This window comes from Lutzomyia longipalpis, chromosome 1, assembly GCF_024334085.1.
Source record: "Lutzomyia longipalpis isolate SR_M1_2022 chromosome 1, ASM2433408v1".
Classification (NCBI taxonomy): domain Eukaryota; kingdom Metazoa; phylum Arthropoda; class Insecta; order Diptera; family Psychodidae; genus Lutzomyia; species Lutzomyia longipalpis.
This window is the reverse complement of record NC_074707.1, coordinates 40,434,444-40,455,414: the sequence shown is the minus strand read 5'-3', so window position 1 is coordinate 40,455,414 and position 20,971 is coordinate 40,434,444. Positions and strand designations below refer to the sequence as shown.

Here is a 20,971-nt window from a genome sequence, read left to right as displayed (position 1 = left end):
AGTTATCTCTTTGATTTCACCCGCACTGCTACCCTTTACACCTACACATACCCTTCCTGTAAATAAACTTGCTTAGAGTCTGCTATGTAAATAAATTTCACTTAAAATAATTTCTATGTTGTATATTTCTCAAAGTAAACACAATATCAAGAGACAATTTATTTGAATTATAATCAAAAAGTAATTGAGATTGAAAGCTTCACATAAATGAACGAACACTCAGAAAAAATTAATGAAAAACCCACGCATATTTTCTTATTGTGAGCATAAAAATGCATGCTAAGAAATCACAAAAAAGCCTAAACATAAAAGTTCGACTCATCGTAACTTTTTCTTAAACTCAATTATGAGTTTTTCCTGCCAAAAGTTCATATAGTATACAGATGTTATGTATTTAATGCAAAAAAGATATGTATTTATAGCTTCTAAATGTATGAGCAAAAAAAAGTCGTGAAAGTTTTTTTTTGTTGGTTCAAGGACAAGAATAAATAGAATGAAAAGAATAATAGTTTCATGACTTCTTGTAGACAAATTCATTATTCATTCATCTAGAGCATATTAGCTTTTTTTAGACAATGATTTTCTCGTTTCCTTTTTTTTGGAAATTATATGTATACAGAAAGATCATTATTTTCAGTAAAACACAAGCTTTATAAAAGATACTATGAAGATTTGAACAGTCATTGAGAATTAAGATAGTTTTTTTTTGATAAAAATAATTGATATTCAAAATCTTCTTTTAGCAACACTCAAAAAATTCCTATAGAGGACGCAAATAACTAATTGAGACTTAGGGTGAAATTCACCAGTCAGCTAGACTAAAGATTCCTTAAGAATGTGAATAAACAATTATTATTATTATTATTATTATTATTATTATTACTTAAGTTTTCTTTAGAATTTTAATGTTTTCTTAAAATTCTTTAAGGTGTTTTAAGAATATTTCAAATTTTCATAACATTTCTTAACAAAAATGTAAGATTTTTAAGTTTCCTTCGGCGAAACTTAAGATTTCTTAGTAAGTAAATTGAGTCACATTTTTTAAGCTTTTTCCGAATTTCGATGCACGAAGCGGAACAGAAAAAATCATCGAAAAATGTGTATTTAGCTTAATTCAGCCTGACTGAAGAAATCTTGAGTTTCGCAAGATAACTAAAAATCTTAAATTATACTTTAGTAATATTAAGTTTTAAGAAATAATATTAAAAATTAAGACATTTTAAAAACAATTAAAGAATCTTAAGAAAACTTTCGGGATCTGAAGAAAACTTTAGTTTTTCTTAAGGAATCTTAAGTTTGTCTTAAACTTAAAAAAGACTTCTACAACCCTCAAAAACCATTTTTTAGATCTATGCTTATTTGTACTAAATATAAGTCAGTTTGAATTTTAAGGATGTCCAAAAAGGCATTTTTTTAAATATGTAATTTTTTTAAGGACTACGAAGTTTTCTTCTTTCAAATTTTTGTCTCTGGTTTTATTTTCTACTGTTTTGATCTCGTGAGAAAATTTATTTTGAAGGTATTCTGAATGTTTTGTCTGATTTTATGTTTCCCCAATCTCCCCTGAGTATGAGCCTTAGACATAATTCTAAAGCTCTCCTTCCGCCAGATGAACCATCGTTTTAGATTTACCATAAAATTTAACTTAGCTACTAATTTGACCCATCTAAATCACTTATACCACACTATGTATCTCATCATCTTAGTATAAAGTACCTAAAACAGACTTGTTAGAAAATTGATGGGTTTTCTCTCTGTGCAAACAATTTGGTAGTTGGGGATATAATGAGGTAATATGTTGGGAGCTCATTTAAATTCTATATCAATTTTGAAGCAACGTCTTTAGGAATAATTTGGTGGAAAAAGTGGAATAAATTGATTAACACTGTCATTGGTGGGTTCCCAACGAACAAAATAAGTTCTATAGTATTCTCATTGAATACTTCAAGTAAAATTTATAAAACCATGAATATCCTAGAGAACGCTTGTAGATAGCTCATATATGTCTCTCAGACCATTATGAGACAATCTGGCGCACTAATAAGGGCCTACAAGAGTTCTCTAGGATTATCCTATAACAGTGTTATAACTATCTATGAAAAATATTATAAGAAATTTTGATTGCTTATTAGTGCGTCTTATAATATACTATGAGAAACTTATAGCACTGCTTATAAGAAGATTATAGAACTTACGAAAAAATTTGTAAAATTAAAAAAAAAATAATTTGTTATTATTATTTTTTCAATTTTATATTATTTTGAATTTTTTTTGATATTTCGTATTTATATATTAAATTCTTTTGTGATTATATTATATGATTAATTTATATGTATAATTGATGAACATATGTCTTGGATAACTTCCTCTGCATCCCGGGAACATATCTGAAAGAGTTAAGAATACACACATATCTTGCCAGGCAAATGTGTGAATTTCGTATTTAACAAAACTCCTCAGAATTTATTTCTACCGAAGTATACGGCATATTTGGTACACTTTTATACTCGTAGAACATTATGAGAGCTCTTAAGAACCTTCTGAGAATTGAATTCTTATAACGATCTAGTTAGCTCCTCAAAAATGCTCTAACAAAATTTCGCATCTCCCTTCAGAAAGTATTGTACGTACGTGATAAATTTACTTTTTCATGTGAAAAATTGCCTTTCTGAGCTACCATACTTTTGCATGGTAGAGGCGATATGTCAATGCTAATTAAATACGAGAAAAAATCCTTTCTTTTTTTTCTTTGAAAAATCAACTACGTAAAGAATTGTTGCGCATTTTAGATCTCAAAAAATAACTTATATTTAGCAATAAAAATAAAACTTTAATAATAATTTTTCATCAAGGGGAGAAAAAAGTTTCATAAAAATCTTATAAGCAGTTCTATAAAATTCTTATTGAATGCTATAAGCTTTCTTTTGAGTATTTTTAACTTATAATACCCCATTATGAAACATATTTTCTTGTAGAAGATTGATCCTATATGGATGGCTTGTAGGCTTTTATAAGAAGAGACTATTGGAATTATTTTCCTGAGAACAAAAGACTCATATCGAAGTCCTATAGAGAACTACAATCATGGCTTATAAGAGCAAAATTCTAGTAGAATATATAGCCTATTTAATCCCTTTATAAGACAAAAAGTTCTGTGTTACACCATTATAACACCTTTTTAGAACTTTTAGTCTTTTAAGCCAAATAAAATGTTTGTTGGGTTGCGCATCCAACGATAAATCCCCTCATCGTCATTTTGCCTGTAATAACTATGTAATTTTCTACCATAAATTGGCAGCATGAGACACCGGGTGGCACAAAACACTCACCGCACACACATACATACATGTACACCACATAGTTCACCCACCACCACCCCCAAAATGACGGTGGTTTCCCATTGAGTACGACCGAGTATCATCCCTCAATGTCGTGGCAGCTACTCTACATAGAGAGACGATGATGATGACTAAGGGGCTGAAATGCAACCCACAAAAAAACTGCGAGGATGACTCCTCCGCCTGATTACCTTTTTACTCCGTAGGAAGAAGCAGCCAGTACTTGAACTGTCACACATTTAACCCCAGGATAAGGTTCACGGGGTCGGCCTTTTACTATTCACTCACACGGGATACGCGCACAGTACATTTTTCATCCACTCTCATCTCAATTGGCATCCATTTGATGCCATTTTCACATGTTCACAACCACCCTAGGTTAGCAAAAGAACACAGCATCGTGCTCTTCAGAAGATTTTTCTTCTAGAAGAGGGTTTTCCTTTAAGAAAAACTCATAGATGAAAAGTTACTTCACACACACAATGGAGGTTGATTGATTTTTTTTTCAGGGGTGGAAAATTAAATGAATTTTCATGGGAGATTGTCGGGATTTGGGAGCACTTGCGATGCGTTCATGGAGGAAAGACAAATATGGCGCTCATAGTGGAAATCTCGTACTACAAAATGTGTAATTTTCAAGGGTGGAAAATTCAAGGGGGACCCCGACACCATGAATTCACTCACGCAAACATGGAAATAACCCCGTACACAGCATGTCTGTTTTCCTCTCGAAACAATTCCCAATGTATTGGAAGGAAAGAGATGGTGAAACTACCCTGACTCACATAGGGGTTACCCTGGAAGGTGGGGTTCTGGAAAGAATGAACATAGCAGCGTCGACGCGCTGGAAATTTTCCCTCGGTTGACTTTCCCATCGCCACCTTCCATGGAGGTACTGTGACTACATAGAAATCTCTCGGTGGCTCTCTTGAAAATCTTCCCCTTGAACTTCTATGCTCTACAATCAAATACAGCGCGATGTGAATGCACCCCAGAAGTCCACCCTTCGTCGAATGCCAGACACTAGCCCCACGTAGTCACAGTGTGCAAGTCCGCCACCTATGATAGTATTTCGGTTGTACTACGCCCGGTTCGTGTGGTAGTGCATGCTCTCCCCATTGCCTCCCTTGTGAAAGTATCCGCGCGCCGGCAAAAGAAGTCCCTATATATGGTTGCGGTTGGCGTGGTTGCCACACTTCAGCCACCCCGCAATTCATCATCCCAAACCACCAAATCTCATACCCCTGCAATCCTTTACTCACACACCACATGATACAATCATAGAATGTGACTGAATTACGGAATATTCAGCATTCAGGCCATCCCAACCCCCACCTCCCTTTGCTTGCTCGATTTTTTTTTGCTGACTCCGCTTAAAAGTGGAGCACCCCCGCAAAGTCAAAATATCAAGCATTCCATTGAGTCAATTTCAATAACTCCGTTAGTGCTTTCGATCCTTGGCAGGAAAAAAAGGCATCCCCCATCCCCCCACGTCATCCACATGGGACGTACGTACGTTACATATATCGGACCCATTTTATGCAGTATATTTTTCAGTGAGGCCAATTCAATATTCAAGAAGCCGACCTACTCTGAAGTATTGATTCAGACTGCAAACATAACTCATATCCTCATTTGAATTTCCGGTTCGCAGAAATTGGATTTTGAGTCTAATCCGCGTGATTGTCACATTTTGCACACGGATTAAGCACACTATAAAACCACTAAGCCCCTTTAAAGCACTTCTATGTGCATTCCTAATTGAAATCTTCCATGATAGACAGTTTCAATGGAGATTTTAATGCAAGAGAAATATTTATTTTTAAGATAAAATTGACGTTTTCCAATTTGCTAAAATTATTTAATTATGAAGATTTTCCTGACCGAATTTGAAAGCTTTTCGAGCGTTGAAAATTCTTTTAAAAAAACTTTCCTTTTTTTTTAATTTGCTCCTTAATTTTTTTGGTGTCTTATTCTTTTTTAAATTCTCCTTTAGAAAAAAAGGATTGAATAGCTTGAGAATATATAGATGAATACAATGGAATGACCCTTTAAAAGATATAAAAGGGGTGAATGGAGTTTCGGTCTATAAGCTTCTTTCAAAGATTTTTTTCTATTTAAATGTCGACATTTTGAACTGATTTTCGTCCTTCCTCAAGGTCTTCCCAAGTAAGACTTCAAGAAAAAAACGAGATTCAATCTCTGAACTTATACGCATTTGAATAAAAAACGTTAGGAAAATCTTTGTTTAGTATTTAAGGTTTAAAAAACAGGAGCTAGATATTTTTTCTAGATATTGGCCCTTATTAAGCGACCAAGAAACCCTTAAAATTCGCTTGAAATCTTGAAATTTCAGTGAAACATTTAAAGATTTCAAAGATTTCTCGGTCGCTGATAAGGCCCATTATTAAAGAATACTCAATTTTAAAATCAAAGGATATAAAAAATATATTTAAAAAAATTGAAATTAATTAAATTTGAGAATAGTAAACCACATTAACCTCTTTTGCACTGGAACCCCAAAACTTTGGCGTTTTTTAGTGTTTTAAATGTTTATTGTAATGTTTGAAATTTTTGCTCTAACTTTTCACATTTAAAGCTGTAAGCTTCTTTTCTAACATTTGACAACGCTTCAAAACATATTGCGTTTGTCGTTTTATTCAACATATGAAATCCACAAAGAAATAAAAATAGGCACAATACTCGCAATATCAATTCCAGTGAATATGTATTAAATTAATTTCTCTCTACTCTGTATACGACGACCTAATTTTAGCAACTCATCTGATATTTTTTCCTGAACATAATACATTTCCCATCCACTTTTCCTCTAACTTAACATTAATAAAATCTCTATTTAAATGACACAACGGAGGGAGAAAAGTTTTATCGTCTCTGTGACACACCAAGGTCGGTACTCTTGAAGTTAAACATGGCACGTTGTTCCTCATTGAATCCCTAATAAGGTGCTATAAAAATGAAATTAGATCAAGACTTTCATAATCTCGACTTTCTGTAATTCTATTAGAGTTGGATTCAATAAAAAAAAAGTTATATATACGCAGGAGACGGGCCTCATGGGGGGGGGGGTGAAAGGAAGGGAAAATGCGACGACGAGAAGGTTGCCAAGAGGGTTTTCTTCCACACTGCGGCGGAGGAACAAAAAAAAAAGAAAATTATTTATGGGTGGATGTTGAAGGGAAATTATTTTTGTCACTTTGATGGCAAAGAGTCTGCAATAAAAGCAATAATGTGGACCATTTTATGGTGGTTGCAATTTAACTGTGTGCGCGCCTCCAAGAGTCTGGTGGCGCCAGACTGTATGAGATCCACACGCAATGCTGATGATTCTGATGGAGCCACCCAGAATTCACTGCAAAGTATCTTGCCCCACATAAGAGCGTCAATTGAAGTTTTTCTTTCTTGCCATTTTGTGCCGTTTGCCATAAACAATAACGAAATAGCTTGAGATAAATTTCACAAATACCCCAATGAACTTCCAAGATCACATCCCATCTCTTGGGAATGATGAAAAAGATTCTTCTTGGCAGCAAGAGAGATCTCCCCCCCCCCCCCCAATGGCCAAGAGAATTTGCTTTATTGGATGACGCCTGTGTCTCATCATCCCCTTTTTCTGCAGTGAAGATTATTAATTTTCTCAAAGAAAAGCCATGAGATTGAGAATTTATGCGATGGCTCAGGGAGTGGGATGATCCTTGTGAATGTGGGACGAAAGGTCACTGCCTCGAGGCATTGTTGGTTCCACACATAGCTTCATCATATTCTCAATAACCCCTTGAAGGCCCACATTGTTCGCAAACGAAATACCTACATTATATAGACTAAAATTTCCACCCCCATTCCGCGCGCAAAGAAAAACAACACCCAAAAACACCCCCGCAATTCATCAAAATTTGCATATAAAATTTCCTTCGTTGAATGAAACTTCTTTTTCCCAACACGAAGTGTGTGGGCTTAATTCTCAGAGACAGACTTGACTTTCACGTGAAAATTACCCTGCAGTGGGTTTTTCCTCACATGCAATCATAGTGGAGACTTTGCGTGAAAATCCCCCGCAAACGACGTGTACAGGTGGATGTCACAGAGAATATTTTTCCAGGAAAAAATGTGGTGGTGGGAATTCATTAAAAAGTCCGTTCATTGAGAGAACGGGAGCAAAAGTCACGACGCTGCAGTGTTGCCAATTTCGCGGGAAAAGCCATATAAGATGGATTTAAAGAATAAATTTACATGCACGCATCTAGATTATAATTCAAGGCTAATTCAATACTAATTCTATGCTTAATTCTTTTTTTTCAAAAATTCAACATAAAGGAGTTAAGTCTTATTCGGAAAAGCGTATAGATTTTCTCAACTTTTCCAACGTCGGTTTATACTGATAAAATCCATCCATAAACTTACTGAGAATATTAAAATTTTAAACTTCTTGGGAAAGAAAGATTTTTATCGAGAATTTTGCAAAACAATTTTAATGAGCTTTCCTAAAAGCTTTCCCTTGGTTTGGGGGTCAAATTGTAGGGGCGGAGGAACACGAGAAAATATGCTTAATTTTAGTTTTTCTCAATTTAATTTTCATTCAATGTTTCGTGAGTATTCTCCTTCTTCCTCAAACATGAAAATATTTGCTACAATGACTTGTAGTTTCAAAGCGCTTTTAAAGAATTTTTTTCAATTAAAAAAAAAATACTAAAAAAATTACAAAAAGATTCTCTTCGGAATCTTTCGTGATTTTTCCTTTTCCCTGCTATTCTTCAAAGCTCTTCATTTCAAGTATTTTCATCGCATTTCCCATTAGATTATTTTATAGGGAACATTTTCATCTTGTAAAAGCTACAAAAGACAAGCAACATAACAACCCCAATATATGTGGCATACGTATAAAATTTCCCCGCATTTTGTCTTGCTATTTGTAAGGATAACATGCGAATTAATGGAGTAATTATACAAAATTTTCCCAGGAAAATGTAATTGAATTTTAATGAATATGCATTTTCCTTCGTCAATGTTCCTATTTATCTCCCCCCAACCCTTCGCGCATCGTGGCAATTCCTTCAAGTGGCAATTGTCGGGTTGTTGAGAGGAAATACAATATTCCTCTCCACCCCCGCATGTTCACTTTTATTTCTCTAAAAATTTATTTATTGACTATGAAAGAATTGTGCCAAGACCGAGAGACGTTGTCAACAGTGCACGCTGGAGACTTCTTGGCAACTTTCATTCTAAAACATCTCTGTGCGCTTTTCTCAAGGAGTTTTCTGCTTGTGAAAAATTCTGCATTTCGCCCATAAATTGCAAATGAAAATGGAGTTTCTCGCTGGTGCACAATTTCACACACTGCTGCCATTTTTGAACGCGATGCTGCAGCGAAGATGTGGCGCAAAAAAGGGCACCATGTGCTGAAACAGGGAGCTTTCTGCAGTATTATGTGTCCATCTTCAGACACCCCATCAACCCCCAACTTCTTTCCACCCACCCACCCCCCTCCTCAGCGCCAGAAGCCATAGAGCGTGTGAATGGTGATAAAGTGCTGCTGCGGGCGACGAGAAAAAAAAGCTCAAGCACAAAAAAGTGGAACTTTTAATAAATAAACTCCGAAAATTGCAACTCAAATACGATACCGTCATACTCAATAGGGAACTATATATTTTTTTAACTTTCCCTCTAACCACTCAAGTAAATTGCGGTGCAATTTAGTACATAAAGAAAATTATAAATGGGGAAAAAAGCTCACCCAAACGAATGATAAATTCCCTGCAATTTTGTCAAATGAAACAATCATAAAATCGTTGTTTTTTTGTACTTTGGGAAATTGAGAGGAAGCATTTCTTTACCAATCATTTGTGAAGCTTTACCAACCCACTCCCTTCTGGATTTAATTCCCATAAGGATGTCGGATTAGACTTACGAGTAGATTTTTTGATATAAAAAATAAATCCATTTTACGTGGCATGTCAAACATCATGGGTGAAAAATTCGGATTTGGGCTAATGCATCCGACCTTTCGGTAAAGGAAAATTCAGGGAAAATCTTCATGGTATTTGGGGTTGATAAACAGATTGTGGGTGTCAAGGCAGGATGAATGTAAAATGTAATTGAAGATGTTGTTTCTGTGAGAGAAAAAAAGAAGGGGCGTGTAAATGTCAAAATGTTGAATATTAAATTTCAGACTCTCATTAATATTTCCCTATAGATTCTTTTATCTTTTCCTTTAGGTATTATTCTCTCAGAAAGGAATTGATGGCAGAATGTATGAAAGATGATCCTCTATCGCAGAACAATTTTAACCCATTCCATCTTGTAGAGGATCAAAAAACATTGAAGAATCGCGAGAGAAACTCCCCAAAATCCACTGGGATCACATCGAAAAGTGTAAATAAAAATTGCCAAAAAATTCAAATATTGCGACGCCATTTGACGTTTTTTTCCCTATAAAAAATGTTTCAAAAGTTTTCTGTAGACTTGTCGCTCATTTTCTGTAGAGTTTTTTTTCTAGTCAAAATAAATGTTTATTTTTTCGTTTCTGGAGTGATTTCTACATCTGAATCAAGTGATCCACAGCGAAATGAAGCTGAGGGAGGTTGATAGAACCAGCCCCTTGCAAATCAAAACAAATAATTTTTACATTTTTTGGGCCTTTTTGGCAGTGAGAATTTAAGCAAATCTTACCGAGTTGAATCCCATCCAGCGCAATATACCTGATTCAGATGTAGAAATCAGTTTAGTAGTCAGTATCCGGAATCATTCGACGGAGTCATCAAGCAAATCATGACCAACACGGAAGACATTTCTGAGAGTCGCAGAACTAACTGCCCTCAAAGCTATTCTGGGATTCCTCCGGAAAGTCTCCTTCCGCGGATTGTAACACTGAGGAAGTCCACAAAATCTTCATCACCGTCTTCCCATACATCTTTCCCAAGAGCAATGACTTCCTGGAGCTGACAAAAGTGATTCTCAACTCTCATTTTGCCTCTCAGAGTTCTTTTCTGCAGAATGCCCACGAGGTTTTGCTGTAGAAATTGGGACTTCCGGAAGCGAAAGATTTGCTCCGGCACATTGAAATTGAATCAATGGGCAGTAAACAGAAATTCCATGTCCTCCTCCTTGTTGCATCCGCTCTCGAGGAGGCTGCAATGTCAAGACATCCGGAAGTCTCATGAAATTATTCACAGCAATAAACTCGCAATTAGTTTGTTTTCTCAGTGCTTTGAGAGTATCATTAGATGCACAGACTTCCAAGAAGCAGAAGATTTCACAGATTCAGATGTAGAAATCACTCCAGAAACGAAAAAATAAACATTTATTTTGACTAGAAAAAAACTCTACAGAAAATGAGCGACAAGTCTACAGAAAACTTTTGAAACATTTTTTATAGGGAAAAAAACGTCGAATGGCGTCGCAATATTTGAATTTTTTTGCAATTTTTATTTGCACTTTTCGATGTGATCCCAGTGGATTTTGGGGAGTTTCTCTCGCGATTCTTCAATGTTTTTTGATCCTCTACAAGATGGAATGGGTTAAAATTGTTCTGCGATAGAGGATCATCTTTCATACATTCTGCCATCAATTCCTTTGCTTCTTATTCGTTAAAAAGTAATATGTTTCCTTTCCCTCTAAAAGCTCCTAAAATAAATTTGTTTCATTAACATCAAATACAAACAGAGAGAGAGAAAATTTCAAAAAATATCCCTAAAAGTTTTTGGGACAAATTCCAAAGTGAAATTTTGAATAATAGCAAAAGAATTATCGTGTCCACATTATTCAAATAATAATGCTTTCCCCCCTGTGCCTAGAGCTAAATCGGAGAAACACACACAGAACATGAAATTGAATCACGAAATGTGTCCACTGGCGCTTTTCCTCTGCAAGAGTTTGCCCATTGATTTTGGAGAACTCTAGGGGGGGGTGGGGGCACCCATCCCACCCACACGATCGATTTCCCGGCGTGACGTCACGGGGAAAGCGCGACGACGGAGCACGAGAAACGGGGTGTTTCGTTTGTGATTGATAAGGTGCGAGTCCATTGCTGAATATTTCGGTGTGTGTTCTGCGCGCCCCCAAAAGCCGCGATTCCCCTTGCAAATGGCCCAAATACAACGAGGGAACGGCGCGCGGTAGTTTGCGACACAACTTTCCCACTAAATGGAAAATTCACACGAGGCTGACAATTTAGAGAGAAAATGTTGTAATTTTTTAACCAAAAACTAATGAATTAGAATTATTTGTTTTTCTAGGTTTGAAAAGAAATAAGAAATAAATTTTAGGATTGACTTGAAAACTTATTATTAGGCCCCTGACACGGTCAATTTCTTTTGAAGCCAAACTACAATAATGGCTGATATTTTGATTAAAAGTTATCGTTTTTTTTTGTGAAAAAAAATATATTTTAATAGGGGAGACCGGGGTAAAAATAGTCAATTTGCGTAAATCCTTATCTGCAGGATTCCCCAAGGGCAAGAAAATTTCCTTGATAGGTCATTCTTATAGGAAATTTCCTGGCCTACAACTTTGTCTCAGACCACTTTTCTCTATCTCCCCGGGAAATATGAGTTTTCGAGCTTTTCCTAAACCCTTCCGCTTCTGACTTTTTTTAGACGCGGCGGGTAAATATAGTCACCAGTTGGCTAAATAAAGTCGGTCGAATTTTCCGACATTTCCAATGATTTTCCACCTGAGAGATTGACAGTAGTTGATAGCTAAACTTCTCACCTTTGTATCCGCGACAAGGAATTTCACTTTTATACGCACTAAAACAGAGAATTTTGCGATTTTCTCAAACACGCCATTTTGCAACAAATGAATAGAAAATATGCCAAAAATTTCGATCTCCCATATGATTTACATGGGATGACTAGATCTACCCTAAGGGGTATGTTTTGATTCAAAAAATTGTAGAGAAAAATCATTAAAAGTTATTGAAGAATACACCTTGGCAACATTTTCTGCACTAATCCAGCTAGTGAGAAAAATTATCAGATGGGAAAACTGCTGAAGGAAATGTTCGGAAAACGCGTTTTTCTCAATACGCAAAAGTTTGGGAAATGGGCCAAAAATTTATTTTCATTTTTAACTCCTAAAGTACTAATCGGGTAACCTCCAAATTACTGTCAAAAATTATAGGTTGGTAGGGCTTTGCACCCTAATTTTTTCCGATTTTTCCGATTTATATTTTGGGAGAAACTGGCATTTGAAAATTCCAAAATGACTATTTTTACCCCGGTTTCCCCTACTGAGAATTCTGAAAGTGCAAAATTATTAAAATATTGTCCAAAAAAAGAATAAATAATTTCCATAGTGACTTCCTCTTTATCCAAGTTTTACCTAAAAATGTAAATAATGACGTCATCATTTTATTTTATTTTCCTCTATTAATGCATGGAACAAAAAGATTCCTTGTCAAAAAAGAAATTATTACAGATTGTAATAAAAAAGCTTCAAAAAAAAACATAGAAAAAGAATTTAGTATGAATACTTTATACACTGAAAGAGACAAAAAAATATTGGTGACGTCATTGATTACATTTTTTAGCCAAATGTTTGAAGGCTTTTCACAGCTGATTAGAATAGAAAATAAGAAGTTTCTTTAGCGATTTCTATTCTTTATTCATCCTCCACAAAATTAAAGGGATCAGGAATATTCCCTCGAATGAGGAATTTTTCAATACAACAGTGGATAAACTCCTTCAAATTTTTTTTTAATTCTGAAATATTTTTAAAATTATTATTAATTTCAGTAAAACTTTTTTCTTCAATATTTTCTTGATACATATTTGACTGATTTTTAGTATAATTTAACGGGGAAAATTAATGGCACACCTTTCTGAGGAGAGGGCACACCATATATCCCATTTGCTAGCCCCTGGGAATACTTTAGTGTATGGAGAGTGCTTCCCATTGTGGTGTACTAATTACAAGCGACCAAAGTGGGGACGGTGCTGGAACAAACATTAAAATTTTACGCTCTCAATGGTCATTAAACACTCACATACACATTATGTTGGGCATTTCAGATGTACAAACCAAATGTGGTGTAAGTCAATTGGAAGTTAAGAAAAATGCCCGATGCGAATCATTAGGCACAGGGTGGTTCGCTATGGGCGTAGTATGTGTGTTGTGATGGGAATAAAAGGAACAATGAAAAAGCCATTAGAATTTGAGGGTGGAAGAGAGAAGGAGAGAGTGAAGACGCCGATTTGAGGGATGAGGATGGGGTAAATTCCATTGATTTCCGTCTCATTTCAATTAAGTCAAGTCATTCCTAAATTATTGTTATTAAGAAATGTCTCCAGGAAATTACTGCTCAAACAACTTTTTCCTTGCTGTTGTTCTTTTTTTTTTGTGCTGTTCTTCCTCCTCTTGGGGGTTAGCCTTTATGCTGAATCTCCACAAAAGTTTTGGGAAGATTTGAGGATGGAAAAACATTCCTTTTACTTCGAGTATGGAAGGAAGGATACGAGGGGCAGGGGGCTTATGGCATAGCCAAGCAGGATGAGCCAAAAAGGGAAAGTTAGTCGAGGGATTATACAACGAAATACCTATATAACCCAATAAGGAGTTTAATTAAAATTACCCACACTAAGAGTTTGAAGATATTACTATATTAAATGATAAATCATCAATTTTGTCAATGCCCAAAATTTGTCTTAATGTAACTTTAATTAATATTGTTTACTCTGCATAGAACAACACTGGTTTTGCATTTTGCATTTTGAAGGGGAGAAACTTCCGAGAGCTTTTTGTTATCTCTCCGACATTTCGTGAAATTATTTCGTTTAGTAGCTTTTCCACAATTGCACAAAGCTTGAAATAGCATTTAATCATCTCCTTTTATTCATTTCTGCAGAATGCGCAAATGAGATGTTATTACCTACTCTATAAGAATTTTTAATTAACCCTTGTCTAGTTTGTGAAAATATATAATTTCATTGCTCTAGTAGAGGTAGTAAAAGCAATTTGATACCTAATTTTCTCAAGAGGAAAGAAAAACCTTTTTAAGCTCTCTGTCAGATATTTTATTCAAATTAAAGCTCCACACAGCAATGACGTAGTCAGAGGGGATTTAAATTAAATTATTTATTTGTTTAAAATAATTCTGATAAAAAGTTCTCCTAGTTTACTCACAAATATCTCAATCATTAAAACTTTTATTTTTCCACCCCATTCATCAATTTGTACATAACTCAGTAATTTCATTCAAAATAAATTCCCACCCATGAAAATTGCTTGAAGGACTTGAAGTAAGTTAATAATTTGGTCATATCTCGAGTACTTCAGAAGGTTGTAGTGTTAATCCACCACTCAAGACTTACTTCCCTAACACACAACAATAAAATGCTACGATGCAATCAACCCAAATTGCTCAACGCAAAAATATGCCATGGGGAGCTTTTTACGTGTTTGTTGAAGAATAAAAATAATAAAATATATATGTTTTATGATTGCAATGTTTTCGGTGGGTTCACTCACCTTTCTCCGTCCACAGCAAAGCATTCTTCGCGTACGCGAATGTCCAGTAGCAGCTTTCAGTCGCGTGAACTTCCGCCACTGCATTAGTAGAATCTGGCCGTGATCACAAAGTTCGCCACGCTGCCAGAGAGACCCTCGGTGGCGGCCGGAAATGAGCCACGAATCCAACAAATGGTCGCAGACCGTCCCACTGACATATTACAAACTTCTCGTGGTGCCAGACAAGGACGATGGCCGGGGTGGCACAGCAAAACACATAAACAGCCCAAAAGCTATCAATTACACACGAAAAGGTGGGGAATTATGTACACCTCCTATATCTTTCGGTAAATCGTAAATCTCACAAATTCAATTCACTCCACTTCCGCTCTCTTCTAGCGTTCTTATCTTACCCCACCACACAGATCTATATACCTATGCTATGTACATATGTAATACAGGGAGAAAGGCGGAATTATTACGATTGCGATCCTTTTGAGGGGGGTTGAGGGGTGGTATTGATTTATACTCAAATTGCGCGCTCTATGCGAGATTGAAAATGACGAAATTTAGGGGGAGGTGCGAAATGAATTTACTTTTAATTCAGCACTTCCTGGTCAAGACTTCAATTAAAATAATTCATCTCACCCGTGGACCTATCACTCATTTTCATCGCCATTTTAGCGGGAAGTTCGGGGCTAAATTCTTGTGTAATTTGTAATAAAAGAAAATTAATTTCGTTATTTTTTAAGTGTTTGATTTTATTTAAAATAAATAAGCCAATTTTGTTAACCCTAGAAGATTTTACGGGTATGGTCTAGGATTTTACACTATATGGTCAATTTGACATTTTTGAATCGTCTCAAAAAATTAGAAATTTGTTTAACAATTCATGATAAATTCTACATCTAGTGCAGAAAAAATCAATTAGTTCAAGCTCGTAGAAAAATAAATTTTATGAGAAAATTAAGTTCAAAATTTTGCGGCTAGAAACATCGATCCTGCAAGGTTTAAAAGTCTTTTCTTTTTCCTTACAATTAGAGAAATGTAAGCTTATTGGTATTCTGTAAAAAATATTTAAAGATTTTGACACCATTTATTGGGTATTATGGCAAAGAATCTTAACATTCTGAAAGCCAAAAAAGAAAAGAAAAAGTTCTAGAAATCTTTTGAGAGCCTAAAGAAAAAATCCTGAGAAAGAAAATCTTCAATTTTCTTTTAATATACGAAGAGAAAATGATTTTAGAACACAAACTGTCAATTTTTTCAACACATCTTTACAAGATTTTTGACAGAATCGAATCTTTAATTAACACTTGGAGGATCAAGGTTTCTAACCTCAAAAGTTTGACCTTCATTTTCTCTCAAAAGAAAATATTTTTCCAAGTTTTCCTTTTATGATATTGAAGTAATGAAACTTCTTTATACACCGATGTAGAATTTATCACGAAATGTTAAATAGATTTCAATCTTTTAGCGATTAAAAAACTCGAATTGGCCATTTCGGCCAGCAAAATCCTTCAAAGGTTAAGAAAAAAATATTAAATTGCAAAATTTTAATTTAAAAAATATATTAACAGCTTTGCATTTAATTTTGAAACATTTTTCAGCAACGAAGTCGACCGAAGCATGCCGAAAGCGATCCGATTGACATTCATTGACACAAAATTACACTACATGTCAAAATTCATATTTGAATTTATTCCCCCTCTCCGCTAAAAACAGCGCCAATAAATCTTTCTTGCAAATATTCTAAAATGGGAAAGTTATCATCCCCCCGTGGAAGCACACTCATAAATCTCCAAGGTATTATTTTGCAAAATTGCAGGCTACCCAGGCAACATCACCCGTGATTTGTGCCACCCTTCTCCGCACCAAATGGAATTCTCGTGGTTAGGGCCGTGGGGGTGGGAGGGTGGAGAACCTATGTTCAATTCTATGCGGGTGATGATGATGAATCTCGGTGTGGAATTTTGTCTTATTAATTGATCTGTTGTTGATTGTATTTCGCGTGCGTTTATTTTAATCATCACCTCTGCCCCCCGAGAAAGCCATAAAACACGATCGATACGAAATTTTCTCAAAAGCTCCAAACCACGAATTTTCCAACCGTCGTCGTGGAAGAAAATCGTGTATGATTTCGCACACACATACGTTGGGGAAAATTATCTCATGAACATGAGGGATGGTGGTGATTTTCTCATTGGAAACTTCCCGGCTGAACTTTATTTTATATGTATACAAATAGCGAGAAAAAAAAAGAAAATTCCTGTGCTGGATTTTATTCCTTGGAGCTTTTTCACTTCCTTCTTCTCCCCTTCCCAATTGGATGGATTTCTCTCGATGCTTTCTCGGGGAATTTATTTTCTCGCGCGCGCGGGGGGTTGGTTAGGTTGTAAGCGGGGGGTTTTCCGATGGGAAAATCTATTTGTGTGTGTGTGCATGGAAAACTTCCCCCTGCTGTGTCTGGCTCTCTCAGTACAAGGAGAATACGTCGGGAGAGGCCGATCGATTCACATCCCAACGAGCGTCGACGTCGGGTTCTTTCCAAAAAGCTCCTCGGTATCGGTCACCCATCCCCTTGGTCTATTCCCCAAAAACTCACCCCCTCATTGAGGCCCACCCACATCAATACAATCGCCGAAGAAGCGAGAGAGAGGGGAGCAAATACGAGAATAAAATGTCGAATGAATTATAGAATGCGATTATAGGTGGGCGGTATGGAGGTGCGAGGGGGAGGGTGGATTCTCAACAATTTTCACTCTTATCCTGAAATCACACACCCCCGCCCCGGAAAATTCAACCCAACCCCTCTCATTGAAAAAAAAAAAACAACCCGGAAATAATTCTACGACTCCATCATCCATTTTCCAGGAAAGGGAACGACATTTTTTTTTCTCCGCCAAGAGCTTCGTGAAAAATTCATTCGGATCGCTCTGTGAGGACTCACGAGGGAGCACTTTATCAGTGCCGTGGACCCTCAATTTACCCATCACGCCAACACGAGGGACCTTTTCCTCAATCATCGCCCCCGAGAAATGCACACGCCGAGCACTTTCATTCACTTTTTCAACCACCCCCCAAGAAGGGGTGGAAAATTTACCTTTTCCTTGTGCCAAACAACCAACACAATCTACATCCACCGAAGTTCACTGTCCCCACAATTTTCTAAGCCACCATTTGTGAATTTTCCAAGCAGGTTGTGCAGAGAAAATCAAAAGAGAGTTGCAAAGATTCACTTCTTTTTTTTCTTTTTTGCCCCAAAACTGATTTTATTTATCGCGAAATCCGAACCACAGAATTTTCTTTTTTTTTATCTCTTGAAGAATTTTCAGTTTTTCAAGATTTTCTCAATCAAAAAGTTCGTTTTTTTTTTCAATCAGTCCTTCACGACCGTTTAACACAAAATCACCTCACTTGCAACGTTCACGCGTCCTTTTGCACACAATTATGGCGGAAAATCTAATCAAAATCACTGGATTTTGAAAAAAGGGGGCAGAGCAGAGAAATTGGGCTGAAGATGGGTAATTTTTCACTGAAAGAAAATCTATAAATGTCCACTCTCTGTCTGCCTGCTTCCGCTGACGGTTCGACACTCTCTCCCGTGCTCATGATTCCAGTGCCAATGCAATGGTTGGGTAAGTGATGTTGGGCACCACGGCGGCGTCGCAGAGGAAATCGATTTCGTGGATGGAAGTGCTGGAAAAGCCAACACACACACTCATGCGGAACCATTATGGAAATCCCTCAACTTCTCCATGACCAGCCTGGAAAGCTGGCGTTGGTGTGATGTGTCTGTGTGAATTTTCACGACGCGCCGACGTACGGGACGGCATGTTTTATCAGAAAACATCGGAAAATCGCTCCGTGATTTTCATGTTCACAAGAAGAAAAAATATTGTGTCATCGCCGCAAGAATTTTCCCAGCCACACGACGACATCTTGTCCCAAAAAAAGCGGGAAAATTATTTAATTTGAGTTGTTTCTTGGATTTTTCTTTTACGAAATAAACGAAAAATTTAAATATTTGAGACGTTCAAAATATTATTTTTCATAAATTACATTATTTTTCACATTTAATTGACTTTTAAAATTAAAATTTCATTGTTCCTTACATTTTTCTTATAGTTTTCTTTCAAATTTTTCCGATTCGCATCGCCATCTAAGATAAGATCATCGATTAGATAAAAATTAATCTAAAAACTATTGAAAATGAATTAATAAACAACTTGACATTTTATCAATGGTAATTTTTACGTTTGACGTTTTTTTCTAACGTTAAACGGTTCTTTTTCAACATCAACGCTTCTTTTGTTACATTTAACCCATTTAACATTCATTTTAGAGTGTGACACTTTTCTTTCTATCATTTGACACATTTCTCAATGTTTGACACTTAATTCTTTAATCGTTTGACACTTAATTTTTTAACGTTTGACATTTCTTAAAATATTTGTCGTATTTTCTAACGAAAGGAATTATTTAAATTTCCCGCATTTTTTTCTCTGCGCAAGAAGGCGCTGCAAACAGAAAGAACCGTCGTGTTTTTTCCACAAAACCTATGTTTCATGTATGTTTCAATATTAATGAAACATTATGTCACTCGAAAAATCGTGTTTTTCACGTTTCTACAGACAATTTTCTCAAAGAAAATCAAGAAAATTAATTTTTCACACATTCCAAGAAAAATTATAATTTTCTTTAACACAAATATCTTGTGATTTGACAATTTTTTGAGGGAAAACAGGATGCAAAATACATTTCCCATGGCGTAAGAGCAAGAGAGAAATACATCTTCAGCTCACTCTTATTATGTATCTATTTCACTCTTGCACAAACCATAGCAACAAAAAATAACCAAAACAAATAGAAAAAAATTGGCCGGAGTTTTTCTTTTGAAAATCACCTAAAAAAATCCATCCATGTGTTTATTTTTCGTAATTGTTGCGTGCGTGAAGGTGCCGTGAGTGCCCTACAATGTGGTTATTGTGATAAGTGTGGCCAGGAAGTTGTGCAGAAGGGATTAAAGTTGGCTCAGGCGATCAAGGTAGGCTGCTGCGCCTAAGGGAAATTTCCCTGGTGATGAAAAAAAGCTTTTCTGGGAAAATCCCGGCAGAAAATGCATTTTCATGTCTCAATTTTGAAGCCTACTGAGAGTTTTCATGCATTTCCGTGGAAATTTGAGGGAGTTTTTCATGTGAAAACCCATAAAACTTCCCTTCAGCTGTTTGACAGTTGAGACTTCTCGAGGGTTTTCCAGGAATTGGCTGGAAAATCTTTGTCCGGGTGTGGGTTTTCCTCATCTGGGGGTTGAATTTGATGGTCCTTGATAGAATTTATACGACTAGAAGTCTAATTTTCAGCTGAATTTCCCGGAAAAGTCGATAAAATTGGAAATGCGAGAACCTTCAAAAATCGATAACACTGGGCAACAAAATTTTTGAACTCTTATGTGACTTTTAAAATTTTAGAATAATGTTTTCCAGGGAAAACTAATTTTTAATTATTTTTTTTTAAATTAAAAATTAAATAATTTAAAAATTAATTAAATTCATTTTTTTTGAACTTTTGGAATTATTGATGCCGATCGTCACGGCAGCGCCCTTTAAGCCAGGAAAACTCAATTTCCCTGGAAAATTTGGTGGAAAACGCGAGAAAAATGCAAAAAATTGAATGTGTGAGGGAAAAGGAGAGCGGTGAAATGCATCCATCTCATTTTTTCTTGAGCAAACAGTGCCGAAAAGTAGCAGTGGTGCCTTTTGGAACTACATTTACGGCGCGAAATTCAAAATAGAAAGAAAAATATTTTTAATTCCCTTTCTTTTCTTCAATATCTAAAAAACATAATTTCTAACGCGTCTCTAAAATGTCTCAAAAGAAAAATCATATAATTAGGAAAATTCTGTTGAAGGAGATCCCTCACAGAAAATTGCCTTCCGGATCGCTGAGTTAATCCGTGGAGGGAAAAAGCATCCCAGGAGGGAAACCTCTTGCTAATTGCAATGAAATTCATCCTCCAAGGAAGCAATTAAAATACTTTCTGCAGATTTGTCTCAATTTTCCACAGCAAGGATTTGCTAATTATCCCCAGAAAGACTCCTGGGAGTCCTGCTTCTTTGAACTGTGGCTGTTTGTCGCTCTGATAGAAACCAAGGTCAAGGGAAGCGCAT

At 35.9% G+C, this 20,971-nt stretch overlaps 2 protein-coding genes across 13 annotated transcripts in view; one reads left to right on the top strand and one right to left on the bottom strand.

Moving 5' to 3' along the window:
* Positions 1-18,405, bottom strand: part of LOC129787298 (rho GTPase-activating protein 100F) — a 65,613-nt gene extending 47,208 nt beyond the window's left edge. For 7 of the 8 annotated variants that reach the window (XM_055822763.1, XM_055822760.1, XM_055822764.1 and 4 more), the window contains exons 1-2: positions 17,905-18,388; positions 14,823-15,094 (exon numbers count right to left, since the gene is read on the bottom strand). In XM_055822763.1, the coding sequence (XP_055678738.1) occupies positions 14,823-14,906 (84 nt within the window). In that variant the 5' untranslated portion in view covers positions 14,907-15,094; positions 17,905-18,388. Of the gene's footprint in view, positions 1-14,822; positions 15,095-17,904 lie in introns of all 8 variants that reach the window. The other variant, XM_055822759.1, reaches the window with a different exon arrangement.
* A 1,220-nt stretch (positions 18,406-19,625) lies between these two features.
* LOC129787307 (DNA-binding protein RFX2) overlaps positions 19,626-20,971 on the top strand; it is an 865,065-nt gene continuing 863,719 nt past the window's right edge. For 4 of the 5 annotated variants that reach the window (XR_008750218.1, XM_055822796.1, XM_055822797.1 and 1 more), the window contains exon 1: positions 19,632-19,848. The gene's annotated coding sequence lies outside the window, so the exon portion shown is untranslated. Of the gene's footprint in view, positions 19,849-20,971 lie in introns of all 5 variants that reach the window. The other variant, XR_008750217.1, reaches the window with a different exon arrangement.